Source organism: Helobdella robusta, assembly GCF_000326865.2.
Source record: "Helobdella robusta unplaced genomic scaffold HELROscaffold_76, whole genome shotgun sequence".
Taxonomy (NCBI): Eukaryota; Metazoa; Annelida; class Clitellata; order Rhynchobdellida; family Glossiphoniidae; genus Helobdella; species Helobdella robusta.
The window spans coordinates 110,614-122,464 of NW_008705432.1; the positions used below are offsets into that span (position 1 = coordinate 110,614).

At 34.6% G+C, this 11,851-nt stretch overlaps 5 protein-coding genes across 5 annotated transcripts; all 5 read left to right on the forward strand.

Moving 5' to 3' along the window:
• Nucleotides 1–296: 296 nt before the first annotated feature.
• HELRODRAFT_181803 (hypothetical protein) lies at nt 297–2,576 on the forward strand (the record flags this gene model as incomplete). Its single annotated transcript, XM_009031588.1, has 4 exons — nt 297–1,264; nt 1,414–1,522; nt 1,823–1,889; nt 2,341–2,576. The coding sequence occupies 4 exons, from the start codon at nt 297–299 to the stop codon at nt 2,574–2,576; spliced, it is 1,380 nt and encodes a 459-aa protein (XP_009029836.1).
• Nucleotides 2,577–2,601: 25 nt separating this feature from the next.
• HELRODRAFT_194417 (hypothetical protein) lies at nt 2,602–5,333 on the forward strand. The gene is made up of 7 exons (XM_009031589.1): nt 2,602–3,283; nt 3,409–3,653; nt 3,823–3,934; nt 4,056–4,122; nt 4,366–4,406; nt 4,667–4,775; nt 5,071–5,333. The coding sequence occupies exons 1-7, from the start codon at nt 3,218–3,220 to the stop codon at nt 5,097–5,099; spliced, it is 669 nt and encodes a 222-aa protein (XP_009029837.1). The 5' UTR covers nt 2,602–3,217; the 3' UTR covers nt 5,100–5,333.
• A 224-nt stretch (nt 5,334–5,557) lies between these two features.
• On the forward strand, nt 5,558–6,796 carry HELRODRAFT_181805 (hypothetical protein; the record flags this gene model as incomplete). Its single annotated transcript, XM_009031590.1, has 3 exons — nt 5,558–5,943; nt 6,078–6,253; nt 6,333–6,796. 3 exons carry the CDS (start codon nt 5,558–5,560, stop codon nt 6,794–6,796), a joined length of 1,026 nt encoding a protein of 341 aa, XP_009029838.1.
• A 245-nt stretch (nt 6,797–7,041) lies between these two features.
• Nucleotides 7,042–9,640, forward strand: HELRODRAFT_181806 (hypothetical protein; the record flags this gene model as incomplete). Its single annotated transcript, XM_009031591.1, has 5 exons — nt 7,042–7,069; nt 7,215–8,655; nt 8,760–8,868; nt 9,013–9,079; nt 9,165–9,640. The coding sequence occupies 5 exons, from the start codon at nt 7,042–7,044 to the stop codon at nt 9,638–9,640; spliced, it is 2,121 nt and encodes a 706-aa protein (XP_009029839.1).
• A 299-nt stretch (nt 9,641–9,939) lies between these two features.
• HELRODRAFT_181807 (hypothetical protein) lies at nt 9,940–11,612 on the forward strand (the record flags this gene model as incomplete). The annotated part of the gene is made up of 4 exons (XM_009031592.1): nt 9,940–10,658; nt 10,783–10,876; nt 10,961–11,027; nt 11,167–11,612. The coding sequence occupies 4 exons, from the start codon at nt 9,940–9,942 to the stop codon at nt 11,610–11,612; spliced, it is 1,326 nt and encodes a 441-aa protein (XP_009029840.1).
• Nucleotides 11,613–11,851: the final 239 nt, after the last annotated feature.

Here is an 11,851-nt window from a genome sequence, read left to right on the forward strand (position 1 = left end):
CTTCTGACTCCCTGCGCTCGTTCACTCAGACAAACTGCTAAGCCTAGGAAATACAAATCAAAGGATAAGAAACAATTAATGTCGCCGTGATTGACACAAGCGTACATAAATAATCGCGGACTGATAAATTTTCGATGAAACGTCATTTGTTATTATGTAACATCTATGCAAAACATGAATTCATATGATTGGACCGATGCATTAACATCAAGAGCATCGTATGAACGATCGCGAAAATGAAACAAATTCGAAATGTTCCAGCTTTATGAGAATTGAAGGAACTTGCAAGTTGTATGATGAAAATACACCAACGCAAACATCTTCAATCGTTGAACGCTAAAAAACTTTGGCTTGAAAACATCGAAAATAACGAGGCAGCACGAAACAACTTTGCGGTTAAGCAGATAAAAAGCGAATATAACCCCTCCGGGAATTACTTCGAAGTAGAGGAAGATCAAACCGGTGAAAGATTTTCTTCCAGTTGTACATACGATTCAAACGAATATAAAGAGGAAGAGGATCGATCAGAGAGGCATCCAGCTACGGCTCTCAACTTCTCGTACAACAACGTTCGCTACAGAAAACGTTCACAACCCGAAAAAAGTGAGAAGAAATGCCACTACGAGCTTCGTTGTCCCATCTCGTTCCGTATCAGAACGCCGCCGTCGCCCAATAAAAAATTGTACAAATCAGGTTCTCCGCCGTTAGTACGAAAATTGAATTCGACCAAACGACCAGACAAGTCTGGTGCGAGTAGCATGCAACCGCGTCTCATTAGACGCTACAGATATCCCGCAGCTTCGTACGGCCCTCCACGTCCGCCTCGTGCTCCCTGTCCTTATCGACCTTGCAGCCCTCCCTGTGGACCTCCTTGTGTTCCTGGTTGCGTTCCTCCATGTGTCCCCACCTGCGTTCCTCCTTGCATTCCCCCATGTGTTCCTCCTTGTCCACCGTACGTTCCGTGCTGCCCACCGTGCAGTCCCTGCCCACCCCCCTGCGATCCGTTTGATCCCTGCGATCCATGCGACCCTTGCGACGAATGTGATGACTGTTGTTGTCTGCCGAGGTGTGCCTGTCCTTGTCCTCGAAATAGGTTGTTCTGCAACGGAGACGCTCTCGTCTGGCCGCCCCACCCAATGGCTGGAAGAGGTAGAAGATCCTGGTACTGTGATCCGTATGCATGGATGGGTCGAGGAATTTGTTGCGATCCTTATGCCATTTCGGGTCTTAATACGTTCGATGACTTCATGTGCGATTTCGATTTGTAAGTTGACTCTTTTTCATTGGTTTTTTATATCTTTACATTTTGGTTTTTTATATCTTTACATTATATGTTTACGTTACTAAACAACTGTTTGTAATATTATAGATAAATATTTAAGTTAAGATGTAATTATACAAATAAATGAACAGGATGAACTGTGGTTGCTCACCTTTCAAAGGTTATGAGCCAGAGTGTGATGATTGTTCAACCGAACTGACAAATGCATTTCTCGCTCATCAGCTCAGGCAGATAAGAGTGGTGAGTGTCGTTCATTCATCATTCAATCCTACTTTCATTTATTAATTTGTCCAGTCTTTGTTTTGTTTGTTTTTTGATTTAATTCTCCCGATTAACCACACACACGCCCATTCAAGTGGAATATAATTTATTGAATATTCTTATTTATATAAAATCTCTAGAAGTATTCTTCTCTAATACTGATCAGTCATTCGGATTCCATAAATTTTGATAAGATACCGTTAGCCATGTGATGAGTTTTGTCGTAATATCGTTATAAATATTTTCCGATATAAATCAAGCGAATAACTTAAAACATAGATGAAAAACAGATGTCGCAATATAAATTGTTACAAGAAACTTCATTGCATGGATGTCCAATTGACAGGTAGGTTAATAAATCGTTCCTGTACACTTATTAACATTACTCGATAATAATACTCTTATGTTTCAAAAGCGTTAAAATTCGTTACCGTTGTGTGTTTCAGTGGCGTGTTTGTAGCCATTTGTTGTAATAACCACGTGTAATTTTTTAAATGTATCCAACATACGTTATTTAATTATTTTTTATACACTGAAAAATCATTTTAAATAGGAGAATTGACAAAAATTGTGTTATGAGGAAAATATTGCCAACTTGTCATGTAGTTATGTAGGTCGCCTATCAAAAATTTCAAGTTTTTGTCCCTTCGTCGTTTTTAAAAATTAAATTCTTTATCAAGTTATTTAATCAGAAAACTAGTTTAACTTAATTTTTAAATGTAAGTTTTGTAATAGTTCCATCAGTCAAATATATTTTTTACTTCGAATATTTATTAACCTGATTGAAAAATTTTCAGAGCTCATTGACCAAGCTCTCAAAAAGAAAAAAATTCTAGGCAAGAAGGGATCAAAGAAGAAAAAAATGGGAGAGGGCGGATCGCAGACGGGTTCGGAGTTTGAGTTGGATGACCTGAAGAAGAAAATCGCCAAGTACAAACTCAAGTATGAACAGCTGAAGGAGTCTATGGGAGTCAGTGAGAAGCCAGCGGCAGAAGCGAAGCCCGAAGGAACGAATGATGGAATGACTGAATGAAGGAAGAATTAATAAAGGAATATCGGCTCGATTCAGTCAACATCATTTTGAATTACAATAAGAATGGAACCTGCTATGTTTTAATAACCGGAAAACAATCAAAAGACAATAGTCACAGATACTGAACACAAATATAAATAATAGTAATGATAATAATGATGATGATGATGTCATTTGTGCAGCGCCCTATGCATAGCGTCAGAGGCGCCGGATAAGCAAAAAAATGCCAGCAGGGCCGCGAGAGACATGTTCAAAGAGATGCTGTTTCAATCGCTTCTTAAACATTTCTATGGATGATTGATGACAGATGCTGAGTGGCAGACTGTAGATGTAATAAATGAATAGATTAATGTGGATACGAATCTACGTCATTTGTTATTTGTATTTGTTTTTAAAATACATAATGTAAACATGAGTTAATAACAGGTCAGCAATAAAAGCCGATAAAAATTGGAAATAAAAAATTTAAAACAGTCTGCTTTTTGTGAGTCAACAATTTCACAGATTAAAAATTTTTCTCATATTGACTTTTTATTATCACAAATTAATCTCAACAATTTTTATTGATGATCAACACACGGCAAATTTAAAAGTTGAAATAAGAACTATTTTGTGAACCGGACCGCACAGCCTGCATATGAATGTATCCGTACGCTCCATGCATGGGACACATGAATCCCGTGCCTTATATGACCGGTTACTCCTCGGTAACAAATGCTTCTTTCGTTGATTATATCAAAATCAAACCAGTGCATCAATTTCTTCTTATAATGGAATATTTCTAACTAAATAGCCCCAATAAAATAAATTAAACCACGACACGAACGAGCAGCCGTACATGATGCCTCCAATGTACCCTGCCTGTCAGAACGTCTACCCTCGTCCCTGCTATCCCGGAGTCTTCCCACCCATCCTGCCGGGTTATCCACCTTTCATGCTGGCCGACGGAATGGAATGTTCCTGTAGAAGGTGCAATAATGAACCAATTCAAATTCTCGTGACAAACAGCGGAGGCAAGGTGAGGAGCAGGAAACCAAACGTCTTCAAGAACGATCTCATCTGCACCAACAGTTTGAGGTATCGTTATATTGGCGGTATTCTACGCGTGCGTATGCACCATACATGCTGTTCTGTGTCTATCTATTTCATACCATTGTCCGATTCACGAAATTTCAACTTGTTTGTCAGTCATTTTACATTGTAAAAATTGATTCATCGATCAAATTATAAATTATTTCACGAAAAGTTCTTGCGATGTGTGCACAGACTCTTCGAACAAGAACACGATTCGATACAAGGATGGCGTTCCCATCATAACGCCCAAGATAATTATGTCGCAGAAGAAAAAGTTGAAGAGGGTACGTAATCACATAACATATTTATGAATAATTTTAATTTGAAAGATTAAAATAACCAATTGTCGCAAATTTTAATTAATTAATTCATTTGAAAAATACATTTCGATAAAATGTGTGTCAGTTGAAGAGGTTGTGTTCCGACATCGATTGCTACAAACATTTTCATTCTTTGGAAGAACTTATGACAGGTTTAAATGACAAAAAAATATAAATTATTCAATAAATTATTCTTAATCATTTGAAAGGTATTTTAGAAATAATTTATTTGATAAATTTATAAGAATTGTTGAAGAAACGTTCATCAGCGTCTAGATCAACCAAGCATTGCTTTCAATATTAGTTTTGTAGTTAAAGTCTTTTTCATAATCTTCTGATTTGTCGTAATTTTCAATGATATACCTTAAGATTTATAATTTCACTATCACTCTCAGCCATCTTGGCGCAGATGAAATCGACCGGCTGGAAAGGAAAGGTAGTCGATGGTGTACAAAGTTGAAAATATGATTGGTTGATCGATAAATTGATTGTTCGATTGGTTAAATGTTAGTTAGATGTTGGATTAAACAGTTAAATGATTGATAAAATAGCTTACTCAACGATTGGTTCTATCTTCATGACGGAATCATTGATTTATTGAAATATGGATTGATTTGTCGATCCATCGATTGATTTATTGAACAGTTAAACTAATAATTAACGATTGAATTTTAATGATTGCAACGAAACTTTCAGAAAAACCCTCAACCTCAAGACAAAGGTGAGAAGAAAGTTGAGAAGAAGGAAGTTGAAAAGAAGGCATCTGAACCATCTGATCAGGCGTCTGCAACCTCTGCTGATTCAGGTTGAATTTTTTTTATTTTCATAAAAAAAGTATTTATTTATTTATTAGATGTATTAAGTTCTATCAAAAACATTGTTTATTTAATTAATTTAATCACAAGGTAATTATTATTTGCGAATTCTTTGCTGTTGAACAGTTGTGTCACCGTCAAGGATGCCATGTCTGAAATGTTTTGTAAATTATTAACGTATCGAAACTTTTTCAGTGAATAATTATAATGTTTCTATAAATTAACTAATTAATTGATTAATTAATCAATTAATTAATTAATTTTTATTTCTTTATTCATTATAAGGAGCCGTCACAGAGGCGAGTGAAGAATAAAAATAAGCGTGAAAAGTACTTACTGGCTGTTGATGAGATTAATTTCTGCTGTAAACACCACGTTTCAATAAAAATTAATACATATTTGTTTGTTTTTGTTTAAACTTGATTTTATATTATATTATATACCTAATGTAGCTGTCTGTTTTCTCAAAGGAAAGCCATAGTCAATATGTTTTGATATAAAAATATTTTACTTTCAATGGGTCTTGGTAATAAACATCCCCAGAAAAACATCGCCTGAATAAATTTAATTGGAACTAAAACAAACTAAATAAATAATTAATAATTGATAATTGTAACGTTTATTATCAACAAAAAACAATTTCGATTATTTTAAAACAATTAAAAATTATAACACGGTTTGATGATTCGAATTCAAGTTTTCGAGTATTTCATGTATCATTAGTTTCTTCTGTTAATAATTCCTGACTTCGACAGGGATTTTGTAGCAGAGAATGGGGAAAGGATCAGAAAGAAGCAGCGAAAGTGATGATTGCCATGAGGTGTGCAAGGGATCGAGAGGTGGAACGATAACTATCATCCAACCAATGAATCAAGGACCTATCAATCCGTTTCAACCGTTTTACAATAAATACGACATAAATTTAAGCAGCTCTGAATCTCGTTCTTCAAACAGTGAGACTTCGAAAAAGAAAAAGTCTGGCAAGAAAAGGAAGACTCAGGTAAAAGCAGTTGGAGAACCAATTATGCCTACAACCCTTCCATTTATGACGACGACCCTTCCACCTCCCCCGTTCATCTCACCAAATTTTTACAAAAAACCTGATCCAGCATCTCTACTAGCCAAGGAAATCGAAGAATTAAATTTTTCCTTGAAAAAGTATTTATTTTTTCTGTCTGATCCATCTCACTCAATCTATTCTTGAATTGACCTTCATTTATTAGGACATCTATTCAAATTACATATTTTCTAAAATCCAACATTTATTGAGAAAAAAACATGAACGTTATCAGAACATCACACCCGCTCGATGAAATGAAATGGAACGCGCTTCGATGCAAATTTGGCATTAAGGACATCCCATCAGCTTTAATGTTTGAGCACAGAGCCAGACTAAAAAAAATTTCTAAAAAATGTGGAGATTTGAACAGCTATCGAGATCTGCAAGCGTTGGATGCTTTAGTTAGAGGTTGAATTTTCAATTTACTTTTTAAACTTTCATAATTTTCAATCTAAAATTTAAATTTGCTGATATATTCCGATGAAAGCTTTGCACAACAAGGTGAAATATAACGAGGCGGTTAAAAATCTCGCTCTGGCTATATTGCGCAAGAAGGAAGCGGAAGATATTGTACAAAATGTGAAGGATCGTTGTGAGCTGGATAGCGAAGACAGTGATCCAAATTTTCAACTGATGAAAGATCGGATTAGAAAGCTGAGAAAAACATTCAGACGAACGAATAAAATGGAGAAACCCTCTGACGTAAGAGAAGATGAGATCAAACAACTTTTGATTGAAACTCTTAAAGAAAATATGCACAGCATATTGACCAACGTCAGGTTGATCGAGATAGATCAGACTGGGAACATCTTTAAAAAGCGGATCGACTTGGCCAAAGATCCGGCGCTGTTGAGACAGTTGGAAGTGATGAAGGCTAAGAACCCTGACGCCAAGGAACTTGTCATTCAAACTAATCCAGTCACTAACCAATTTGAAATTGTTGTAAAATAAAATGTTCTGATACGAATCATTAGTTTATTTTGTTTAAAAAAATGCACCTTGATAACATAACCCTCAAATAGATTTCAGTTAAGCATATAATAGAAAACTATCGTAAAAATATCTTTCAAGTTCGAATATTTAGTAAACAAACGCATGTCAAGTAAATATTAAAACTTTCGTTGTCTTTATCATCCAAAGTTCGTGTTTTATATTATTTTGTTCGATGTTTTTATTTAAAAAGAACAAACCAAGCTATGTCGGACAATACGGCCACGATATTGGGTAGGCATATATATTTATATGTATTACACAAAACGTAATGTTAATTTTTTAGGCAATAATATTTCAAAACATTAATTAGAATATTACTTTATAAAGTTTTAAAAATATTCTTTCTGAAGCTTCAATGTGAACCGGCATAATGAAGGCGACGACACAAAAACGGATGACCCTCCAACTTCACAAGAACCGAAAAAGGTTGCAGGTAATAAAACGAAGCTTGATAGATCCAGTGACGAGGAAAGCAAAACGAAAAAGTCTCAAATCAAGAAATCTGACGATGAAGCAGGAAGTGAAAATTCAAGTGAAGACTCAGGCGTTAAAAAGTCTGCAGCAAAAGTTTCTAAAAAGGAAAAACTGAATACTAAATCTTCGGATGATGAAACAAAAACTACTACCTCTAAAAAAAGTACTGATAAATCTGCATCATCAAAAACTGGTTCGAGCACTCCTGCTACAAAAACCGGATCAACATCAAAAAAAGAAAAAAGTGTGACATCTACCGAAAAAGATTCGAGTGCTGCATCGAAAGAGAATGAAAAAAGTTCTTTAAAAACTGATTCAACGGTTAGTACTACAAATATTAAAAATAACAAAAAATCAGCAACAAGCACCGCCACGGGATCAACTGAAAGTAAAACTTCCTCTACAGAAACTAAAAAGTCAATGAGTACTACTGCTGGATCAACTGAAACCACAAAATCGGTGGCAAGCACTGGAACGACAGCGACAAAAACGCCAAGTTCAATAAATAAAATACCGAACAAAAGTGCAGTCGATGTCAAACCTGGAGAAAAAACATCATCAGCGGATGAAAAGAATAAATTACCTTCACTTTCATCCACAACAACAAACACAGGCACCGCTTCTTCAACAGGATCAGTCAGTATAAAGTCTAACGTAAAATCGGATTTGGCGACAACTCCATCATCACATATTAAAGCCCTGGAACAGACTCCTGGAAGTAAATCAAGTTCCCATGCAACTCCTTCAACCAGTGTACCCGCTTTTCCACCCGATGATCAAAGAAGAGTAAGCGATCAATTTTCAGACAAATCAAAAAAGAAACGTAAGAAGAAGAAAAAGAAACGAAAAAAAAAAAAAAGAAGGAAAAATAAAAATGAAGAAAGTGGCGAAACTAGTGAAGATAAAAGTGCTAGTGAAGAGAGCAAAAAAAAGGAAAAGAAAAAACGAAAAAAGAAAAAAGATTCTGGTTGTGAGAACACGGAGCAAGTAATTAAAGTGGTTCATCAGTTGGACGAAGGAATGATGCCACCTTTCAGACCCCCGTTTTTTACTCAATGCAAAAAATGTCCTAAATGTAAAGCCTCTTCTTCTCACAGTTCCGAATCAGGTTCTGGAAAGAAAAAAAAAAGAAAAGACGACGAGAACAATTTGTCCCATGAGCAAATATCTCCTTGTGACATGTTTCAAAATTTAAATATACCTCCAATGCAACCTTTCCTACCCTTCATGTCGCCAACTATGCTGCCTCCTCCTCCTTTTGTTTCAGCAGATTTCCACAAAAAATCTGACCCGAATACAATTCTTAAGGAAGAAATCAAAAGATTGAAAGAACAAGCCTTACAGTAAGATAATTTCACGTCCTAAAATTTGACAAATGATCATTATTCAAGATATTTATACGGAATATTCAACTTGAATTAATTCGAAAAATTAAATTAATTATAAGGAGTGCCAAACCTGTTGATGAACTAAATTGGAATTCATTACGCGAGAAATATGGTATCAGAGATATACCAGAAGCGTTGCTGGTTGAACATCGCGGTCTCATCGAAAAGGTGATTCGTTAAATATAAGAAATTATGTATCGTTTAAATTATTTTAGTAAAAATTAATAGATCTTTTTACTTTGAAACATTCATCTGTTAACAATTTTATGAAAAATATTAACAAACTATTTCCACGTTTTGTTTTTAATTTAGATCAAAAGCCATTGCCGTTATGTTAAAAGTTACAAAGATATTCAGGCATTGGATGCTTTAATCAAAGGTATCTAATGTATTAAATTAACTGATCTGATTAAATTAACAGCTTCTTAAAAAATTTTCTTCTATTAAACATTCTACCTATCCAGCCTTATTTAACAAAGTGAAGCTGAACGAAAGCGTGAAAGAATTAGCTTTTGCTATTGCCAAAAAACAAAAAGAAGAAAAGAAGAAAGCAAAAAAAGAAGGCAGACTGACAAAAGAATGCGATGGAGAAAGTGTATCAAGCGATTTAGAAATCGAAAATCTAAAAAACCAATTCAGATTTTTGAAAAGATCATTTGAAATGACGAGAAAATTCAACAAAACTAAGACGACTCTGACGAATGAATTGAAATCATTTCTAACGAATGAACTGAAGGAACGGATGGACAAAATGCTGACAGAAATACGTTTGAATGCTGAAGATCCAACGGGCAAAGAGTACAAGAAACGACTTGAAATAAAAAATAATGAGACTTTGACGAAACAGCTTGAATTAATGAAGGCACGCCATCCGAATGCCAAAGAAATTATAATTGGGACCAATCCCATCACGCAAGAATTGGAAGCTATTGTAAATTGATTGTTTCGTACGTAGATGTTTCCTACTTATAAATAAAACGTGAACGTTTTTACAATTTGGTCGTAAAACTCTTTGTTATTTATTATAAATTATTTGTAAACATCTTCTAAACAGTTGCAAACATTTTTACAAACTGGTCGTACATTTTTTTTTAAATTTGGCCGTACGCAAACAAAGTAAAAAAGAAATATTTTCGACAGTTTCTCTGAAAAGACTATTTAAGAATCACATTAACAAAATTTTCAGATCATACAAATTGATTTCTTGTCTTTGTCAAATAAGTTTTAAACATCAAAACAATGGATAAACTCGCTCTGGATATGGTTGATCAAATGTCTGCCCCAGTGGGAACAGAATTGCTTCCAGAACCACCAAAAGATTTACAAATGCCAAGTTTTGAGCTGGGAAAAGTTCCTCCGCCCTTGAAACTTCCTCCAATTAATCCCATAGATTCTGTTCCAAAGTTACCAAACACTCCGATTGAAAAATCATCGCCACTACCACCAGGACCTCCTTCAAAAAATATTTCTAAACCGGTCGAACCTTTAAAACTTAAAGAAGTTCAGTCGATTAGTAAAAAGAAAAGTAAAAAGAGAAAGAAGGAAAAAGATAGCGAAACATCGTCAAGTTCGGAGAGATGCAAGTATCGGGATAGAGATATAATCCCAATGTACGTTGGACAACCATGCTACACGGAATACAACTACAGTCCTTTCATGTACGCACCATTCACTAACATCCCAAATCCCAAAGAAGATATCTTTGCCGCGAGAGAAATTGATAACAATCCTTTTACGACATTTTCTCCGCTTGTCAACCCAATGTCCATGCCTCCATTCATGCCTTCAGAATTAGGCCAACCTTTTTGTGGAGTTGAATCATCACAACATTTGAAACATAGTTTTAACTTTTCTGATTTTCCAAAGCATTTCCCTGGTTTGAATCCAATGTCGGGAACCTGTCCTGAGCCAATAATAAACGAGATGCCTGGAACATCTGACAATGTTCATTTCATGGTGTTAGTACCTATTAAGTATCGTTAATTTTGAATTTTTAAATATTTATTTAACAATTTTGTAAATTTTTAATGAGGTTCAGTTGATTTCAGATATTTTAAATACAAGTTTACATTTAAAAATAAGGGATGATATAGAATGGGAAGTTTTGCAATCGAAGTATCACGAAGCTGATATTGCCGACGCTATTTATAAAGAATACACGAGAAGATTAGAAAGAGTAGTTTAAAATTTTTTCAATTCAAGAAAACGCTCGTTTATGAATAAAATATAATACCAAAAGTACTGTTGATTTCTTTTTCAGTTGAAAGATTTTCATTTCAAGCCAACCATTAAGAAACAATTGAGAAGTCTTCAACAAGTTATGAACGGTTGAACATTTGTATTTTTAACGGAGCTTTCATAATTGAATAAGATTTTGATATAAATTTTATCACAATATTTAAAATGAGTCTTCAAAAAATTATAGTTTGCATACAAAATAATTAAACGTGTTTGTCAATTTAACAGCTTTACATCTTCACGCCAAATATTCTGAAAGATCGAAAAGAGAAATATTACAACACTTGGTTCCTAAGAAGAAGAAAAAGCCGAAACATAAAATGGAAAACGACGACGACGATGACGAGATTCAACTGCTAAAAGACAGACTTAACAAACTGAGAGAAAAATTTAATAGAAGTAAAAAATTTGATCACGTGTTTCCGCGGCAGAATGAAAATGAACGTCTTGTCATGAAAACTTTTTCAGACGGCATGAGAGAAATTTTTACAACTATGACGATCAAATGCAAACAAAAAGCTGAAAAAGACATGAAGGAGCAAAAAGAGAACGAATTGAATCTGGAGCTACTCAAGCAACTGGAAATGATCAAACTTCAAAATCCAACTGCGAAAGAAGTCGTCATCGAAAAAAATCCCACCACTGGTAAACGAGAGATTATTGTCAAAAATTGAAACTTCATTCAACGTTGCTGCCAATTTTTAACAACCGAAAAACCTTATGAACATTTTCGCAGGGTACTCTAATTTATTTATCTTTAAAATTTATATGTTTCAACTAAACTATCAAATTTTTGTTAACTTGAAACTTAATACATCGTTGCTATCAATTTTCAACAACTGAGATACTTAATGAACCTTTTGCAACAAATTCCTACATATCCGTCATCGAAATAAAAACGCTTCAACAATGA

What these genes read in the sequence shown, in the direction of transcription:
- HELRODRAFT_194417 (XM_009031589.1), top strand. Translation starts at nt 3,218, where the DNA reads ATGTATCCGTACGCTCCATGCATGGGACACATGAATCCCGTGCCTTAT. An exon ending in AGAAGAAAAAGTTGAAGAGG is followed by an intron (nt 3,935 to 4,055) that starts GTACGTAATCAC and finishes AATGTGTGTCAG; the next exon opens with TTGAAGAGGTTGTGTTCCGA. An exon ending in TGCAACCTCTGCTGATTCAG is followed by an intron (nt 4,776 to 5,070) that starts GTTGAATTTTTT and finishes ATTCATTATAAG; the next exon opens with GAGCCGTCACAGAGGCGAGT.